General features: G+C 45.9%; 1 protein-coding gene across 1 annotated transcript in view; it reads left to right on the plus strand.

Annotated features, from left to right (window-relative positions):
* Window positions 1-3135: 3135 nt before the first annotated feature.
* Window positions 3136-18967, plus strand: part of LOC107744066 (girdin-like) — a 20957-nt gene continuing 5125 nt past the window's right edge. The window contains exons 1-22 of the mRNA XM_016557537.1: window positions 3136-3220; window positions 3301-3384; window positions 3469-3609; window positions 3991-4151; window positions 5376-5457; window positions 6385-6543; window positions 6616-6762; window positions 6903-7050; window positions 7207-7376; window positions 8217-8354; window positions 9790-10860; window positions 10944-11071; window positions 11180-11318; window positions 11398-11568; window positions 11642-11803; window positions 12009-12286; window positions 12367-12510; window positions 12583-12769; window positions 13236-13381; window positions 13524-13616; window positions 17462-17664; window positions 18559-18636. Coding sequence (XP_016413023.1) covers window positions 3179-3220; window positions 3301-3384; window positions 3469-3609; window positions 3991-4151; window positions 5376-5457; window positions 6385-6543; window positions 6616-6762; window positions 6903-7050; window positions 7207-7376; window positions 8217-8354; window positions 9790-10860; window positions 10944-11071; window positions 11180-11318; window positions 11398-11568; window positions 11642-11803; window positions 12009-12286; window positions 12367-12510; window positions 12583-12769; window positions 13236-13381; window positions 13524-13616; window positions 17462-17664; window positions 18559-18636 — 4072 coding nt within the window. The 5' untranslated portion in view covers window positions 3136-3178. The remainder of the gene's footprint in view (window positions 3221-3300; window positions 3385-3468; window positions 3610-3990; window positions 4152-5375; window positions 5458-6384; window positions 6544-6615; window positions 6763-6902; window positions 7051-7206; window positions 7377-8216; window positions 8355-9789; window positions 10861-10943; window positions 11072-11179; window positions 11319-11397; window positions 11569-11641; window positions 11804-12008; window positions 12287-12366; window positions 12511-12582; window positions 12770-13235; window positions 13382-13523; window positions 13617-17461; window positions 17665-18558; window positions 18637-18967) is intronic.

Consider the following 18967-nt stretch of genomic DNA (forward strand, 5'->3'; position numbering starts at 1 on the left):
TGTGTGTGTGTGTGTGTGTGAGTGTGTGTACAGTTTCTCTACACTGGTGGGCACTTAAACCTGAATACACACTGAAAGGTAGTAGCATGAAAAGGAGGCTGCAGATGTTTAGGTAGCTAGCTTGAAGCCAGTGGGGCTGTCGGTAAGAACAGGTCCAGTCTAGTCAAACCAGGTATAGGAACGTTTAGTGCATGTAGACGTGCGTGTGGTTTCTATAAAGGGGAACAGATATACAGAGTTTTAGTTTACCAATAAACCGTGCTAAATAAGGTACAAGGCAACCACAATGTTCCATCAACTGCACATTAAATAACTAAAGCACATGCCTGAACTGGAGCAAGCATGAAAAAACACATTTAGGCCAAACTTAAGTCATACAAAATCATATTTAAGCATCAAACAAAGGCACTTACATGGTCAATTACGCACACGCAGGAAAAACACAGAATGGAAGGAGTAAAACTCTGTTTTAAGTCCTCTGCACAGTACAACCACATGCAACAAAAAGGCCCAAGCTGTGGACACAGGTGCAGCTGATACAGTCTGTGAGATAGCTCTAATTGGCTTGAGATGGGTGGAGCTTGGGCTAACAGGGAACTGAACAGCTAAGAGGGGTACGGCACTGCTTTGAGGGTGCAGCGTAGGCCTGGGACACACTAGACGATTGTCAAATCTTAAATTATTTTAAAACCATGGGAGACCACAGACATGAAGACAGTTCAACCGATGTTTAGCCTTATAACGTAGACTAACCATGTTCCGTACACAACGATGTTCCGTACAGATGATGTTTTAGCGTTGATCGCTGAATAAATACTTGCAGGTCGTGCATAAACTATATATCTGTGTCATCCTTATTTCTCCCTCTTTCACCCCCGATCAAGACAGAGACCCACCCGCCGTTTGTTTCAGTGTGATTTCAGTAAGTTTGCCAGGTGCGCCCACTGCGCTTGAAACGGACGGTGGGCAAGCTACACTTCAAGACTGCAGCTTGGGTGCGGAGACTACTTGAGGAGCGAAAATGTACATTTCTATTTAATTTATGTTTCTCACAGTACTACAGCCTTTATGAAATGAATATTATGTTATCACAAATTGTTAAATATATTACCTTTTGTTGAATAAATGCTTTGAAATGGGAATTTTTAAACTTGGATTGCGGGCGATGACCACTTAGTGCCACTGAGACTGGCAGCACAGACGCTGTTTGCCCGTCATCCTGCATGCAGTGATGATGTTTATATTCATATTGTCTTCAGAAAGATATGGAAATGTTATTCACTAACGTTTCACATGGTTCATGCTTAACTCACATGCCATAATTAATATCATGACACAATCATGACTAACTCGCATGGTCCTTTATTAAAGCAGCAATTAACTTACATTTTAATCAAATAAAAAGGTACTCATCTTTCTTATTCTTTTAAATAATGTTTTCTTCAGTTAAAATAAATAAACAGCTCACAGTTGATCAGTTAAATGTCCATTTTCGCCGATAAAATCAAGTTATGCGCGCTGAACACCGCTAACCCTTATCATCTTCCGTACACTGGCGGAGGAGGTACTTTCCCCCACTTTTCTCAAAAACTATTGGTCCTAAAGACATCAATCAAAGTGTGGACTGTGTAATGGGTATTCCCCCAGAGAATGATCACACAAACATGCTTGTTTGTCTTTCAACAACGGAGGAGTGGTCGCTGGCGTGCGGCGAATAGCGAAAAGTGTACGGAACATGGTTGGTCTACGTTAATCCTCTGAACGCACACTAGACGATCGACCAGACCGAGAGACCACACACTTGATGAATGTAGGAATGATTTCACAGTGACAGATGTCACGGACACTCACGAGATCAAATGTGACTAGAGAAGAAAAACAAATAGAGGACAATCAACATTGTCAGCTGGCTCTCCTGGCACGCGTTCTGTTGTACAGTGAAAAACAAAGTATAACAAAGAATATGGGTGATGTTCTCTGCTTTCATGGCATGTGTGTGGCTTCCGAGTTTCAGCTATAGAAGCACGCAGCATCCGGTAGGTGATGCTTGCTCGCTCTCATTGGCTATCGCGGGTATCACGTCAGAGGCAGCCTGATCAAGATCAAGAGTCCTAAATATCAAACATGTTTGATATTTATGATTTGAGTTCGGGGTCACTCCGACTCGATCGGGAGCAGATAAATAATCGTAATGACACCACACAACAGAGGATTTTTAAGACAAAAAATCGTTTGCAACAAGCCTCGAATCGGGCCAAACCCCCCGATCATTCAGAGATGCAAATCAGGCTTAAAATTCTCTAGTGTGCGGCCAGCCTTAGGGACACAAAAACTTTACAACACACACCAACTCATGGGGACTCGTGTCACTGTGGGGTCCTAAATTGAGGTCTCCATGGGTACAGAAGCTTATAAATCATACCGAATGAGTTTTTTTGAGAATGTAAAAATGCAGAAAGTTTCCTGTGAGGGGTAGGTTTAGGGGTAGGGTTGGTGTAGGACAATAGAATATACGGTCTGTACAGTATAAAAACCATTACGCCTATGAAGAGTCCCCACAAGGATAGCTGACCAGACATGTGTGTGTGTGTGTGTGTGTGTGTACTTACAGTGTGCTTGCGTACTGGTAATGTAAAGTGCCTTCATGAGTTGAGATTAGGGGTTTCAGGGTTAATACCTAGTTATTACCCAGTTATTGCAATTACTATAACGAGTATGTAGTATGTACATGTGGAAGAGGACTGCTACCAAACATTTTCGAAGGACTGTAATATTTCCACTCAGAAAATTAGAATTCAGTTCTTGATGACTAATAGCTGATGAAAGTGTGATGGATGGGAGTTCAGCAGAACGTGAAGAGAACCAAACACCTGAACGCTTGTGCCGTGGTGCTGCAGTCTGCGTGATGATGGCACTGTGAGGATCTGCATGTGTCCTCAGGAGCGTCACAGGATGTTGTGCACAGGAAGTGTCCAGGCACTCATTGTCCAAGCCAGCGTGCGTTTCCTGTCAGCACCACACACACAATACACACACCATGAACCTCAGCTGAACGTCACAGCTTCACTTTAGTCTTCAGCAGCACGTGCTCCACATTAGACGTAATGACGTGTGGAGTCAGAGTTCAGGGTGTGTTGATCTGGATGTGTGTGTGTTCTCAGAGCAAGGCCTGGAGGAGATGAGGAAGATCCTGCTGCTGCTGCTGGGCTGTGCTGTACAGGTGACACACACACACACACACACGGGTCACATGATCAGTGTTCACGACTCACTGCTCATCACACTCTCTGTGTGTCTCAGTGCAACAGGAAGGAGGACTACATCGACCGGATCCAGACGCTGGACTTTGACACGCGGGCAGCCATCGCCGCTCACATTCAGGAGGTGTGTGTCACATGATGTCACGAGCCGAGCTCACTGCGCAGCTGACCTCTGACCCTCTGTGTGTGTGTGTGTGTGTGTGTGCAGGTGACCCATAACCAGGAGAACGTGTTTGACCTTCAGTGTGTGGAGGAGAGCGAGTCCGTCCCGCACGATAAAGATGCCGTCTTCAGACAGCTGACCTTTAACCTCAAGCGCCTCGTAGACGAGAGAGACCAACACGCTGAGGTAACTCACACGCACACACACACACACAGGTTTGTTTTTGTGAAAAGTGGGGACTCTCCATAGGCGTAATGGTTTTTCTACTGTACAGACCGTATATTCTATTGCCCTACACCAACCCTACCCCTAAACCTACCCCTCACAGGAAACTTTGTGCTATTTCAGATTTTCAATACACTCCATTCTGTGTGATTTATAAGCGTTTTGAAAAGTGGGGACATGGGGTAATGTCCTGAAAAGTCACCTTCTCCTTGTAATACCTATGTCACACCCTTTGTCATTATACAAATTTATGTCCTCATTTGTCACAAAAACGCGCACACACACCACACTCACATGTGTGTGTGTGTGTCTGATGTGTGTGTGTGTGTGTTGTGGCATCAGATGATGGTGTCTCTGACTCTGGAGAGGGACAGTGGGCTCAGCTCTCTGCACTCCGCTCCGTCGCCCGGTGAGTCGAGCATGAGACGCACGGAGAGCGTGCAGCATCTGTCGGTGGAGCTGGCCGATGCTAAAGCCAGGATCAGACGCCTGCGGCAGGAGCTGTGAGTACCTGTCATCAGTTATTCAGCTTCCCCTCTGTGTGGACACAATAGAGAGCCGTTAGAGGAAGTGCTGGAGAGCAGGGGAAGCTGTTTACTGGAATCATCTGAGCACTCGTCTAATGCAGTGTGATTGAGTTCAGCCGCTCGTCTGCTCTGCTGAAGCTCTTCATGTGCGGCTGGCAGCACTATTCCCCTGAACACAGTGTGAAGCACGTCTTTCTGTTTGCTGATGTTCTCTCAGACCAACATTTACTCCAGACTCCTGGAGAGCAGTAACAGTGGCGCTTTATGACTGTACATGACGTGGAACGTTATCTTAACCGCTGCTTTGTCAGGCTGGTAACTCTTTAACTCAAGCCCTGTTGAATCATTTACACTGACAGCAGTGAACGACTGTCCGAGGTGAGTCCAGTCGAATCCAGCAGAGATCAGAATGAGCTGCAGTGAAGACGAACAGAACTCAGGAAAATCCTGACAACTTTGACTGATTTATTGATGAAATAACCATTTACATGCTCAGGATATTTGTTCAGGGAAACATCAAATATAAAAACACTGTCTGGTTGTGATCATTGAAATCAGATGCATTTGTTTTTAACTCAGATGCATAGTTAAATATTATGAAGCAGGCAGTTCAACTACAGTTTCCACTTGCAGTGAATTGAACATATAAAGTGATTTTCATTGTTGGAGACAGTTGAGAAAGTCAAAACCACTCCGGCGAGACAGCGGCTCTTCAGTTAAAATCATTTCTGTCATTTATGTAAAAAATGTTGGGCAGGTGAAAAGCCTGTGGGTGAAGTTTATTTTCTAATGCAGAGATTACAGAAGGTTAATTCATGTCTCAAGTCATTTGTAAGTGGATGAGAGAGATTTTCTACAAGCATTAAAACGCATGGCTTTATGAGAAGAGCTTGCACACAGCGAGAATGAGGCCACGGCTCTTTACCTGGCTTCTGTTCTTGCTCTTTCACTGCAGGGTAAAAGAGGACAGTCTATTTTAGTCCGTGTGCCATAAAAGAATCACACAGCTCCACTTTCTGTTCCCCACTGATCACAGCGCTGGCTCATTCTGTTGCTGCGCAGTTGATCAACCGTGGCCACAGCTCTCCAGTGGTTCATGAGTAGATGTTTTCTGGTGCAGTGTCTTACAGTATCAGGTGAATGAAGGCCATTATCAGAGGCTGCAGCCCCACTAACACTGCTGTAACGCTCGTGTTTCAGAGAGGAGAAGACAGAGCATCTGCTGGACTGCAGACAGGAGCTGGAGCACGTGGAGACAGAGGTCAAGAGACTGCAGCAGGAAGTGAGGCGTCTTTCTATCATCCCCAGGACTGCAAAACACTGCGCTTAGCTTCATCTCTGGCATCTGTATTGCGAGTCCTAGTGTGTAACGAACAGCTTACACGCCAGAGCTTTACTCAGCCGGTCATCACACGTGTGTTTACAGACGCCGACTATCAAATAGTGATAAATAAACCCTCAGCCTCTTAAAGCGATACTTCACCCCTAAATCACTGTTCTGTCATCATTTATGATCATTTTGTGGAATATAAGAAATTTTGAAGAGGCTTTGTGCTGCTTTTTCCGTACAATGGAAGCGTACGTAGTGTGTAGCGATATAGTCCTAGTGTGTAACGAACAGCTTACACGCCAGAGCTTTACTCAGCCGGTCATCACACGTGTGTTTACAGACGCCGACTATCAAATAGTGATAAATAAACCCTCAGCCTCTTAAAGCGATACTTCACCCCTAAATCACTGTTCTGTCATCATTTATGATCATTTTGTGGAATATAAGACATTTTGAAGAGGCTTTGTGCTGCTTTTTCCATACAATGGAAGCGTACAGCATGAATATCTACATCTGCAGTAGTCTAGCATTTAGTTCACCATTAATTCTGCACATGGTAAATAAAAAAGTACCATAATTCTGCATACTGTAAATCTATATACAGTGGTATGCAAAAAATTTAAAAAACAGGAAGGGGGCAAAAACCTTTTCACGGCACTGTATATATATATAGATCATCAAAGAACCATACTGTAGATATCTGTGGTTCTTAAAACCAGATGCTGCACAATGTTGTGTTTTTTTGTTAATGTTGTCATTGGTTTTTACTGTGACTGATGAGCAGCATCTGAAATGTTGAGCAGTTGTCATATCTATCTCTTCTGAAAGCAGGTTTGTGTGTATATAGAGGTGGTTGTAATAGGTGGTATTGTGTGTCAGAACCAGCAGCTGCTGTGTGACGCGCGCTCGCTGCGGGCGTACCGTGACGAGCTGGACGCTCTCAGAGAGAAGGCCATCAGGGTGGACAAGCTGGAAAGTGAAGTGACACGCTACAAAGAGAAGCTCCACGACATCGAGTTCTACAGGACCAGAGTGGAGGTGCGTGACCGAGTGTGTTCATCAGGGAGCGCTGGGTCTGCTGGAGCTCACTGATCACATGTGTTCATGTAGGAACTGAAGGAGGACAATCAGGTTCTGCTGGAGACCAAGAGCATGCTGGAGGACCAGCTGGAGTCTTTCAGAGCTCGGTCTGATAAACACCATGAGCTGGAGAAGGAAAACCTGCAGCTCCAAAACAAGATCCATGACCTGGAGATGGTGAGAGAGCACAGAGCTATCACATCTATAGTCCATCAATACAGCAGCTCCTTAGTGTCCTCTCTCTTAGCATAAAAAGCCAACATTATAAAACTCAATCGTGATAGTGACTGCATGGACTCACTGTTGCTGTGTTTCAGGAGCGAGACATGGACCGGAAGCGCTTGGAGGAGCTGCTGGAGGAGAACCTGATGCTAGAGATGGCCCAGAAACAGAGCATGGACGAGTCTCTGCATCTGGGCTGGGAACTGGAGCAGCTCTCCAAGACCACTCCCGAGCTCACTGAAGGTACGAGATATATGTGTGAATGTGGAGCACGCTTCAGGATAGATCCCAGATTATGCTGCTTTGCCAAGAAGGTTAACTGACCTGGATTCAGGATGTTTTCTAAACGAGAGGCTGGTGTCCGTGGGCTCTGAGAGATGTTGTGTGTTGTGAGTGCAGTGCCGCAAAAGTCTCTGGGTCACGAGGTGAACGAGCTGGTGTCCAGTCAGCTGCTGAAGCTGGAGAAGGAGAATCAGATGCTGCTGAAGAGCGTGGAGGAGCTGAAGGCCTCCGGTGAGAGCGGCGCGCGCCTCCGTCTGGAGAAACACAACCAGAAACTCAGCCAGCAGGTCAGAGTTCAGACGCTTCTCAGCACAGTCCTCAGGAATAACTCGTCAGATATTTCTGAATGCATAGTGTTAGTTCTTGAGACTTGAATTCATAAGTCATGATGAAAAGTGTCTCTATATTAAAAATAAGAGAGATTACATTCTGACGAAGGATTATAAAACCAAACATCTTTAGAGTAATGTGCGCTGATGAATCCTTCACAGTGAGACCAGGAATAGAAGTGAGGAAGTACATTTTGATGTGGCTTCAAATAGTGTAACTAAGCTGTGAATAAATTATGTTCCTCACACAAAGAAAGGAGAACTGTTTGAAGAGAATGGGCTAAAATGTTGTGTGGTGTTTACGGGAACTGAGCTCTCAGAGCAGGATCATATTTGAGACTTGAATTCATAAATCATGATGAAAAGTGTCTCTATATTAAAAATAAGAGAGATTACATTCTGACGAAGGATTATGAAACCAAACATCTTTAGAGTAATGTGCGCTGATGAATCCTTCACAGTGAGACCAGGAATAGAAGTGAGGAAGTACATTTTGATGTGGCTTCAAATAGTGTAACTAAGCTGTGAATAAATTATGTTCCTCACACAAAGAAAGGAGAACTGTTTGAAGAGAATGGGCTAAAATGTTGTGTGGTGTTTACGGGAACTGAGCTCTCAGAGCAGGATCATATTCATCAGTGAGTAATCTGAGTTTAAATCTGGTTTGGGTTCAGTTAAGCTGCTTCCGGAGCATTAGCCGCTCATACGAGTTTGATTGCTCATTATGAGCATGTGTGTTTCCATATGTCAGCTCTGTGAGGATGTGATGAGTGTATGAAGCGGTGTGTGTTTGCGCAGCTGGAGCAGCTGCAGGCGGAGCTGGCTGCAGACAGAGAGAGTCTGCGCAGTGCTGAGAGTCTGAGCGCAGACCTGCTGAAGGAGATGGCACAGCTGGAGAAAACCCTGGAGACGCTCCAGCAGAACTCCGACAGACAGGTACACCGCACTCACACACACAACCCTGCATCTCATTCATCTTACACTGCTGAATCATTGGGAATTTACATAATAATTCATTTTATTCTGCCCCGAGCTTTCCATGTCCTCCAGACAAAATTATTTAAATAACTGTCATGTGTCTGATGCCCTAACAGTCAAGTGGGAGAAGTCATAATCTTTTCCTCATGACAGAATGAAGGTTTAGCAAGGTAATGAATTTGGTCTTAGAGGACTAGATATGCTGAGCAAGTACACAGACATGTGAAACATGCATAAATGCCTGCACAAACACAAAACACGAGCCCCCAACAATGTCGATCTACCACCAAGAGCTGCTAACCGCAGGTTAGGCTTAGGCGTAACACTAGCCCACTGACTTGCTAGGTGTACCTGGAGCTTATTTAACTGGTCACCTGTGTGCACCTGGACCGGGATACCCTTAGGTTTATTTAACTAATGGCCTAAGTGTGTCTGAGCTGTTTTGTTTAAGGCTCACCCCTTTAGAAACGCTCTGCTGTGTGCCGTTAGGAGATTAGTGCATGCTTACAGCAGCACTGAAGCAAGGCTGCATGAGAGCTCATTGGCTGACGGATTACCAGTAGAGGACCTCTTGGTTCATGCTGGCGGATTTACACTAGTTTATTTTTTACTTATCTGATTACTCCATAGTTTCATCACTAAACTTCAAGGCATTAGTGCACTGGAAAATTAAGCCATGTTTACGTTTACTGTATTTGGCTCAGTTGTTTTCAGACATACAGGGACAGTGCATGATATTAATCATCTCTATAAATGTTCCAGTTTAGCTAATACAGCTCATTTTCAACATTAGCCCCTGGTCTAATATTAAAAAAATAAATAAAACAAGGCAGCACACTAATAGGAATAGGCTATAAGGTAACATTTTAACACACTTTAAAACTTTCCTTGTAACAGTTTTCTACAGAAAAAAACAACAACAGTTTTGAATACCTTCAGGCATGCTGCTGATTATACATGTCAAGTTTCGTAGTGATAAGTTAATGTGTCCATAAAATACAGTGTTTTATGACAAAATTCACACTGGCCTAGATGGATAAATTAGGTATCAATCAACTTGACATGCTACTGAATCCAACAAGACAAAGATTAGAACCCTGCTTGAGTACCTTCAGGTCATGGCTGACACACACCAGGTTTGGTCTAAATGCCCATAAGATATAGCCTCACATCCACATCCATTCACAAGTTATTCGATAACAGTTTGACAAATCAACTTGAACTCCATAACTAGAAGATGAACATGATCTAATTGTTTTTACCTGAGAATCAGTTGAATCATCTAGGATTTCAGAAAAATTGTTTAGTTTTTTTTGTGATGGCCTTAAACGGTCCTGTGCACGTTGTTCAACGATCTCTCTTACCTGGCACACTGTGTCTGGTGGTGACGCAGGTCAAGGGTCTGGAACAGGAGAACGATCATCTGAACCAGACCATCGCCTCTCTCAGACAGCGCTCTCAGGTCAGCGCTGAGGCCCGCGTCAAAGACATCGAAAAAGAAAACCGCGTGCTGCACAAGTCCATCAAAGAGACCAGCAGCAAGATCAACAAGATGGAGTTTGAGCGCAAACAGCTTCGCAAAGACCTGGAGCACTACAAAGAGAAAGGAGAAAGAGCCGAGGAGCTGGAGATGGAGGTCCATCGACTGGAGCGAGAGAAGGAGAGTCTGCAGAAGCGTCTCGCTGCTCTCGCCATCACCTGCGGGAAGGTGGAGGTGCTGGAGAAGGAGAATGCCGAGCTGGAAGCGGAGAGCAGGAAGCTGAAGAAAGCAGCGGACGGTCTGAGGAACGTTTCCTATCAGCTGGAGGTCCTGGAGAAGGAGAACGCTCAGCTGGACGAAGAAAACCTGGAGCTCCGGTGCATGGTGGAGTCTTTACGGTCCTGCGGAGCCAAGGCTGCCCAGCTGGAGCTGGAGAACAAAGAGCTGGAGAACGAGAGAACCCAACTCAAAAAGAGTCTCGAGCTGCTGAAGGCTTCGTCCAAAAAAAACGAGCGTCTGGAAGTCAGTTACCAAAGCCTCGACGCGGAGAACCAGCGGCTCCAGAAAGCCCTGGAGACTGGCAGCCGCAAGATTCAGCAGCTGGAGGGAGAGCTGCAGGACACGGAGGTGGAGAACCAGAGCCTGCAGCAGAGTCTGGAGGAGCTGAAGATCTCCAGCAAAGGCCTGGAGCAGCTGGCGCAGGAGAACACGGCCCTGGAGCAGGAGAACAGTCAGCTGGAGAAGGACAAGAAGCAGCTGGAGAAGGAGAACAAACGGCTGCGACAGCAGGCTGAAATCAAAGACTCCAGACTCGATGAAGACAACCTGCGCATCTCTCATCTCGAGAAGGAGAACCGCACGCTGGGCAAGGAGGTCGCCGCTCTCAAAGATATGTGTGGTCGCGTGAAAGACTTGGAGAAGGACAATAAGGAACTGGTCAAACAAGCAACCATAGACAAGAAGACCCTGGTCACTCTGAGAGAGGTAACCAAGCAAACACGGTTAGCTGGTGCATGCTTGACTGTGGACTGCTTGCACGACTCTTACTGTGATGTTTCCTGATGCAGGAGCTTGTCAATGAAAAATTAAAGACCCAGCAGATTAACAATGACCTGGAGAAGCTGACCCATGAGCTTGAGAAGATCGGCCTCAATAAAGAGGGGCTTCTGGGTGATGAAGAGAGCTCTGATGACAGGTAATTCACACATGGAATGATCACTTTAGGGCTAGGACTGCAATTAATTTACATAAATACTGGAGTCGTGATTGTCACCTGTATAACGCTGTGTTTCTTGTTTGTCAGGTTTAAGCTTCTAGAGTGTAAACTGGAGTCCACTCTGAAGTCCTCTCTGGAGATCAAAGCGGAGAAGATCGCTGCTCTAGAAGCCCGACTGCAGGAGTCCTCCAACCTCAACCAGCAGCTACGACAGGAGCTCAAAACGGTTGGGCGTCAGGCTTTGTTTGGCTGGTTGGCAGTGACTTCAGATTGTGTTTATGAAGCCTCGTTTTGTCCACCCGCAGGTGAAGAAGAACTACGAGGCCCTGCGCCAGCGTCAGGAGGAGGAGTGTTCGGCTCAGAGCTCGCCTGCTCGAGGACGGGAGGACACACAGAGCAAGTGGGAGAAGCAGAGTCAGGAGGCCACGCGAGAGCTTCTGAAGGTCAAAGACCGACTCATAGAGGTGGAGAGAAACGTGAGTACCAGCTCAGCGCTATCAGAATGTCTTTACGTTAGCACAGCAGCTGATATTGCTGATGTTTGTCCAGAACGCCACTCTCCACGCAGAGAAGCAGGCTCTCTGGACGCAGCTGAAGCAGCTGGAGTCTCAGAGCGGGAATCTCCAGGCGCAGATATTAGCTCTTCAGAGACAGGCTGCGTCTCTACAGGAGAACAACACCACGCTACAAACACAGAACGCCAAACTACAGGTCAGAGTCGCTCTCCTCACACAATTATCCAGTCAAACGCTGTCCTATTTCTGAGAGAAAGGGGAGTTTGGTCGTGAAAGCTTTTCAGGCCCCTGAGAGAGCACAAAACGATCTTAAACTGATGTTATTACCCTGCTGACGTCTGCCGTGTGCTCGTTTACCATAAGTGCACTTTGAGCTAAACGAGTTTATGATGTGCTGGCAGGTGGAGAACTCGACGCTGAACTCTCGGAGCGCCGCTCTCATGTCCCAGAATGCTCAGCTGCAGACGCAGCAGTCCGGCACAGAGAGCGAGAGGGACGTGGCCATACGAGAGAAGGAGGAACTGCGCACGGTGTACGATCTACTGCTGCATGACCACGAGAAGCTGTCTGCGCTGCACGAGAGACAGGCGTCGGAGTACGAGGATCTGATCGGCAAACACGGAGAGCTGAAGAGCGGTCACAAGAGCCTGGAGCTGCAGCACCGCAGCCTGGAGAACAGGTGCAGACAGCACAGGCAGCAGCCTGCCATTCCACAGCCACAGCTGTGTTTCTCAATGCTGTGTGTGTGTGTGTGTGCAGGTACAATCAGCTGCTGAAGCAGAAGACCGAACTGGAGCAGCTGGAGAGAGATCTCACAGCAGAGCGAGAGAAGATGATCTCTGACAGCAAGAGTCATCAGGACACAGCTGCACAGTACCAGAGGCTCAGCGAGGAGCACCACACGTGAGTGTCAGGATGAGCGAGCGCCTCTCTTGACTGAGGCCCATCTCTCATGAGCGTCTCTCCTGTGTGCAGGCTGAGCTCCACACACCAGCAGCTCCTGAAGGACAATGAGCTTCTGCAGACAGATCATAAGACTCTTAAGAGTCAGCTGAACACGGCCCGGCTGGAGCAGACGCGTCTGGAGGCCGAGTTCTCCAAACTCAAGGAACAGTACCAGCAGCTGGACATAACCTCCACCAAACTCACCAACCAGTGCGAGGTACACGCTTCAGCATCTCACACAGCACCACTTCACTCCTCAACTGTAGTTTGTCCAGCGGGGGACACCGATAACGTCTGCTGAGATTGAAACTTGAGCTTCAGAATTTCTTTTTGTTTTTTTGTAAAAAATTATAATAATCAGAATCAGACTTGATTTATTCAATGCCCAACAGCCGTCACCCTCAGCAGGACAGTAGGGTGTATCTTTGTGAGAACACTTTACATGTTCACACGAGACCCGAATACACTGCACTATCCACATAAAAATTATACATGTGCTTAATTGCATATATCTAGCAGTAGTCGTCTTTCGTTTCACATTGTTTTTGCATGTTATTATGTTCTCTATTGTGTATGGCTCTACACTTCCCGATCTCACGTCAACATGTGAAGTTCTCATGTGCACATGTAAACTGGCGAGGTGAGTGGAGGGTAACTGTGTTTGTGTGAAATGTGTCCTGCAGTTGTTAAGTCAGCTGAAGGGGAATCTGGAGGAAGAGAACCGGCATTTGCTGGATCAGATCCAGACCCTCATGCTGCAGAACCGGACCCTGCTGGAGCAGACCATGGAGAGCAAAGACCTGTTCCACGTCGAGCAGAGACAATACATGTGTGACATCACCATATTTATACACGCCTAATTCACACCTCTTATTTTACCCTCATTCTTGTTCATCTTCTGAAGCTATTTTCCTGTAATGAATGATGCACTACCATACTTCTCTCTGTCTCTCTCTTTCTCACACACACAGTGACAAGCTCAATGAACTGAGGAGACAGAAAGAGAAACTCGAGGAGAAGATTATGGATCAGTATAAATTTTATGACCCATCACCTCCACGAAGGTAAGCACATCATCTCACGCAGATCACTGGTTGTGTTTGTAACACGGGTATGACAGCACAATGCACTGGAGAAATGCTTTCTGGGGTGAGAATATCTAAGACTAAAGCTCTGTCCAATGTCCACCACTTGTTTGCTCATTCACTGTTCCCATATGAGTGAATGAAGCCTGTTATTGTGCAGCATACACCAGTGTGATCCAGAGACAGGATAGCACAGAGCGGATCATTTGCACAAATCAACCGGTCTGCCCTTCAGAGCACAAACCGCATCCAAACTGTCTGAATTCTCCACAGAATGCTGTATGTAACAGTGATATATTGAGTAGAGCCTTCACATTATAAACAGCATTGACAAAAAGAAGAGATAACTGCACACTTGTTTGCTGGAACCTATTAACATTTAGTTTGGTTCATATTTTGGGTCATTTGCCAGAGCCTGGGTTATGTATGTTCTCTTTAGGTCAACTCTCATGACATCTGTCTGTGGAGAGACCCCTTGAGTGGTCTGCAGCCAAAACCCCGGCTTCATCAAAGGACTGGGCTGACCAGCTTGCTGGAGGGGGAAGCATGGAGCTGAAGAAGCTAGCTCACGTCTTACCAGACGATGACTTGCTCTCTATTGCAGCTCCGGTCGATCCCCCTGATAAGGATGAAAGCAAGATACGCAGGCTGATTTCTTCCTTAACACAGCACTAGACATCAAGCAGCGCTAAGACTAGACAATAAATGGCCGGGAGCTCTAGTTGAGGCTAATTACTCAAGGCTACAAGTGAAGTTTCTGCACTTCACTATACTTATAATATGCCAGACCTTCCTGGCTTTCCTGAACCGAATGAAGAATCTAAACTCTTTAGGAATGAAAGTGAACTTGGAAAGGGCTCATTTACCCCGACACTTCTCAGTAGTCTATTAAATTCTGGGAACTTGAGACTACGCCCTGACAGAGATGCAGTAGGGCTGACTTAGATTTGCTTGGCTCATTAGACATCTAGCAATGTCCACTGTTCTTCTCGCTGAGGGAAAGAAACACCACTAGATCTGGATGCTTTGGGATATCTGTGCTCAGTGCTCTGCCATATGGTTCCTTCACTCTGAACATCAGATGGAGTCAGACAGCGTTGCTCCTTGCTCTGCTGCAGAGGTAATGTAGCTGTTATATGTCAGTCCATGGCATCTCACTTAGATCTGCTCTCTCAGGAGAACATATTGCACTCATGCCCTCACAGTTATAACTACTGGGTGTGGCCCTTAAAAGGTTCAGTCTAAGTGTTATTGAATTTCCCTAGAGTGTGAGTAATATTATTCAGATTACTAAAGTGGTTTCCACTAGGTCCTTGAATAACTTTGGAAGTGGAATGTACAAGGATTTCAAATGTTGTGTATTTGGTTGGATTACTGCCCTCATATGTGACCCCGTGACATCACAGGTGGTTCTTCAAAACCCATTCATATTTAACCATTTAACTGATGCTTTTATCCAAAGCAACTTGCATTGCATTCAGTTGTTCTCAGTTCATGGATTCCGTCAGAATTCAATTCAACCGGTGACCTTGACATTGTTAGCACCGTGCTCTACTGTTTGGGCTACACTACAGGAATGCTAACCAGCTAGCTCCAGGGTACTTTAAAATGTTTAACATGCAGCCTGGGCAACTACTGCTCTTAGTACTCAACTCTTTAATTTTGAAATGCTTTGAGAGGCAGGAAATGTAAACTGATAATATTTGCTGATGACATTGTAGTGGTAGACCTAATCATGAATATTGATGACCTAGAGGAGATGGAGAATCTGGCAGGGGAATGAAAAACACTTCTCTCTCTCTGTGTTAGCAAAATGAGTAACCTGATAGTGAAAGACTAGAGAGAAGGTACAATATCAAAATGTGTCTACCTGACCCCGATCAGTTTCTCACAGATAAATGCATGCTAAGCACAGGCCTTCAACTGAGAATTGCACTCCCTGTAATATTTTCTGAGTTGTACTTTTAAATCACTAGTCTGCCTCACTAATCAATCTAGGCTGTGTTTCCCAAAGGCATCATAAGCCAAAGTGCCCTTTTAAAGACTGCTGGTGCCTATGGTTTCTACAGTCTACTTGGGCTCACAGCACTTTTGGGAAACACAGCCCAGTCTGCTGCAGAACAGTCCTGGCACATCCTTTTACACAGTGTGGCTCAGTACATTTACCATCCCAAATGTCAAAAGTTCAGGATGTTCTCGGGCAGCATCACTGCCTGGAAACACACCTCTTAGGTCTGTAATGGCCTTCAGAGAGTGATGCTTTCATCTAAACTCATCACCAGGAGGGATATACCCTCCATGCGGCACATGGACTCCAGAAAGTGCAGGATAAGAGCCAGGATAAACGGTTGTTCTCAAACATTTCTATGGACTGCTAATGCTATTATGCAGATGCACTTTTATAAATTGATTTAGTACATTCAGTGACAACTCACTCACCTGTGAGAATTTCATCATTAATACAGCGACTGCACTGGTCCTCGTTCCTTATGTAGAAAGTATAAAATACTTGCATTGCATTGACCTCTTGGAGGCACGTCACTGAGCTGCATGCACCCTGAACGCCTCCTCAGATTCATGCAGAATTTCTCCAGGCTGGTCTTACTCCAAATTCAGCATTTCTGCCTAAGGTGATTAAACCAGGATTAGGTTGGTTGAGAGTAGAAATACCTGTGTGTCATTTTTACTCTCTTCGGTTCTGCGTAGAACAGATTGCACGATTTATTCCCACTGAGGCCATTGAGTGTGTGTTTAGATGGGACAGGCACAAAGCTTAAGAGGAACAGCTTTCTGTGTGTTTGCAACAGCATTATAAATGCAACAGCTGTATCATAGAGTAACACAGAAGTCTTCAACCCTGCTCCTCGAAATCCACTGTCCTGCAGAGTTTAGCTCCAACCCTGATCAAACTCACCTGAACTAGACAGACAATCAAGGTCCTCAGGATCCATTGGAAAATACAGGCAGATATGTTGAAGCAGGTTGAAATAAACGTTGCAGGTGAGTGGGTCTCCAGGAGCATGGAAAAAGACCTCTGGAATGACAGATACCATTACGTTGGCTAATTCACTTAAAGGCCTATTTCTGCCAGGAGGGCTGAGTCTTTATTCTACTAGAGAAATTAATGTATCTCTGTTGAGGACGTATGGGCAGCAGCAGACTGGAGACTTATGAAATTTGGCTGGATGTTACTAGGTTCTCTCCTGCACATGTGATGTTGAAGGGAAATCTTGGAGAGATTCCAGGTGTCCTGAATACTGACTAGTTGTCAAGTGACTGAACAAGTGGACACTGTCTGTATCCCCGGGGAGTTTAGGTTATGACTAGACTACAACCCTGGTTCTCTGAAGGTGATAGAGGACATTTTCATCTGCTCGGAAGCGCTGATTAGGAATGTGGACCTGTGTCCATGCAGTGGATCATAGGCTTCCCTAATGCAGTGGTTCCCAACCACGTTCCTGGAGCCCCCAACACTGCACATTTTGCTTGTCTCCTTAATCAAATACGCCTGATTCAGGTTATCGGCTCCAAACCCTAAAATGTGTGTGGAAGACAAAGGAGACCTGTAAAATGTGCAGTGTTGAGGGCTCCAGGAACAGACTGGCCATTAACCTAAAGATGTTATTGTGGACGAGCGCAGATACCTCAGAGAACCACGGTCACAATACAGCCTGAAGTTCTTTCATAGAGTTTAAAACCTCAGATCTGCTCTGTCTGTGAGCATTTCATTCTCCTGATGTGTTGCAGCGTTTAGGGGTTTCAAATTATTACATGAAATGCTTTACAGGACAGAGATCACATGATAAGAGTTGCTGTTTCTGCAGGAGGGGCAACTGGATCACACTGAAGATGAGGAAGCTCATCAAGCCAAAGAGTCGTGAGCGCATGCGCTCTCTCACACAGACTCCTCCCCGCTCCGAGTCCAGCGAAGGCTTCCTGACGCTGCTGCAGCCGGACAGTCAGGACAGCTCGTCCGTCGGCTCCGGATCCAACTCACTGGAGGACAGTCTCACCCACCGCAGCAGCAGTGAGTATCAGCGCACCTCCTGCTCCCTGCAGTGTTCTGCATCTGTGGTGCGTGACTGACCTTCCTGCAGTGTGCACGTTTCAATGTAGCTTAGTCAGTCACTTCACTCCGGAATCACTCCGACAGGTTCATTAAGTGAGTCGGCCGAATGATTCTGACTGATTCTTTCTTTGATTTCCACTTATTTCCTGAGTGAATCCAGCTCCGCTCAGAGGTGTGTGTCGGAGTCATGGTCTGGCTGCTCGTACACGTTGGTGGTGCGTGCGGGTTTAAAATTGGGAGATGTTACTCTTGATCCCATACACCATGTTTTGTTTGCTTTTTTCAAAAGAATCATTTGTTTGTTAATCAATCATCACAACGACCGGTCAAAGCTGTATTTGTGAAGTCAGCGCAATGGAAAGTTGTGTTAAATGCCCGTTTACTGTCTATATGTGATTTTGTGCGCACCCAACAGAAAACATGGTGAGCTCACATCTCAGCTCGAGAATGATTTCAGAAAACACACGTGTGACGTATGATCGTGTAGTTCCGGCCTGACGCTTTCTGTGTTTTCTTGCTTTCTTTGCGAAGGGAAGAGAGTTGAGAAAAGCCAAGCGCAGGTTTCCTCTAACGGTATGCTGTCAGTCAGCCCATGAACACTCTGCATTTGTGTTCCTCTCTATTAAAGGGGACATCGGATGCAAAATTCACTTTTACATGGTGTTTGTAAAACACCATGGCATCAGATGGCATCAGATGGTGTGGTGTACGTTTCACTACATGTGTGTTCAGAGTGATCATGCTAAACGTATGAGCATCAGTTTGACAGAAAGGTGCTCTGGTTGTCATGCTAACATGTTCTCTCCTCCCGCTCGTTGTGTTTCTTTGCCTTGCTCTGCTGTCCGGTGACAGCGCTGAAAAAGCTTCCGTTCATGAGGAACAGATCCAAGGAGAAAGACAGAGTGAAGGCCGTCTACCGCCGCTCTATGTGTAAGACATCTGATCGTCCACATCCATCACGCTCTTCTACACACTCTTACTGTCTGTCTCTTCTGCAGTGGTCGTCTAAGCACTCCCATCATTTATCAACATCAGTCACTTGACACATCTGCACTGTCCTCTTGCTCTTGTCACCGATACAGTGACTGTGACACAGTTAGATTTAATGTTCATCTATTCAGATGCATAAGCATAATTCAGATCCGTTACAAACGATTCTCAAGATTAAAGTACAAGGTTACAACCTCAGCTCTCAGACCAAATCAGATCTGTTTGGAGAGTTCAGTGCCCCACATCCTACAATGCTTTCATTAGGGTGAAA

Source organism: Sinocyclocheilus rhinocerous, unplaced genomic scaffold (assembly GCF_001515625.1).
Source record: "Sinocyclocheilus rhinocerous isolate Xijiao unplaced genomic scaffold, SAMN03320098_v1.1 scaffold408, whole genome shotgun sequence".
Lineage (NCBI taxonomy): Eukaryota > Metazoa > Chordata > Actinopteri > Cypriniformes > Cyprinidae > Sinocyclocheilus > Sinocyclocheilus rhinocerous.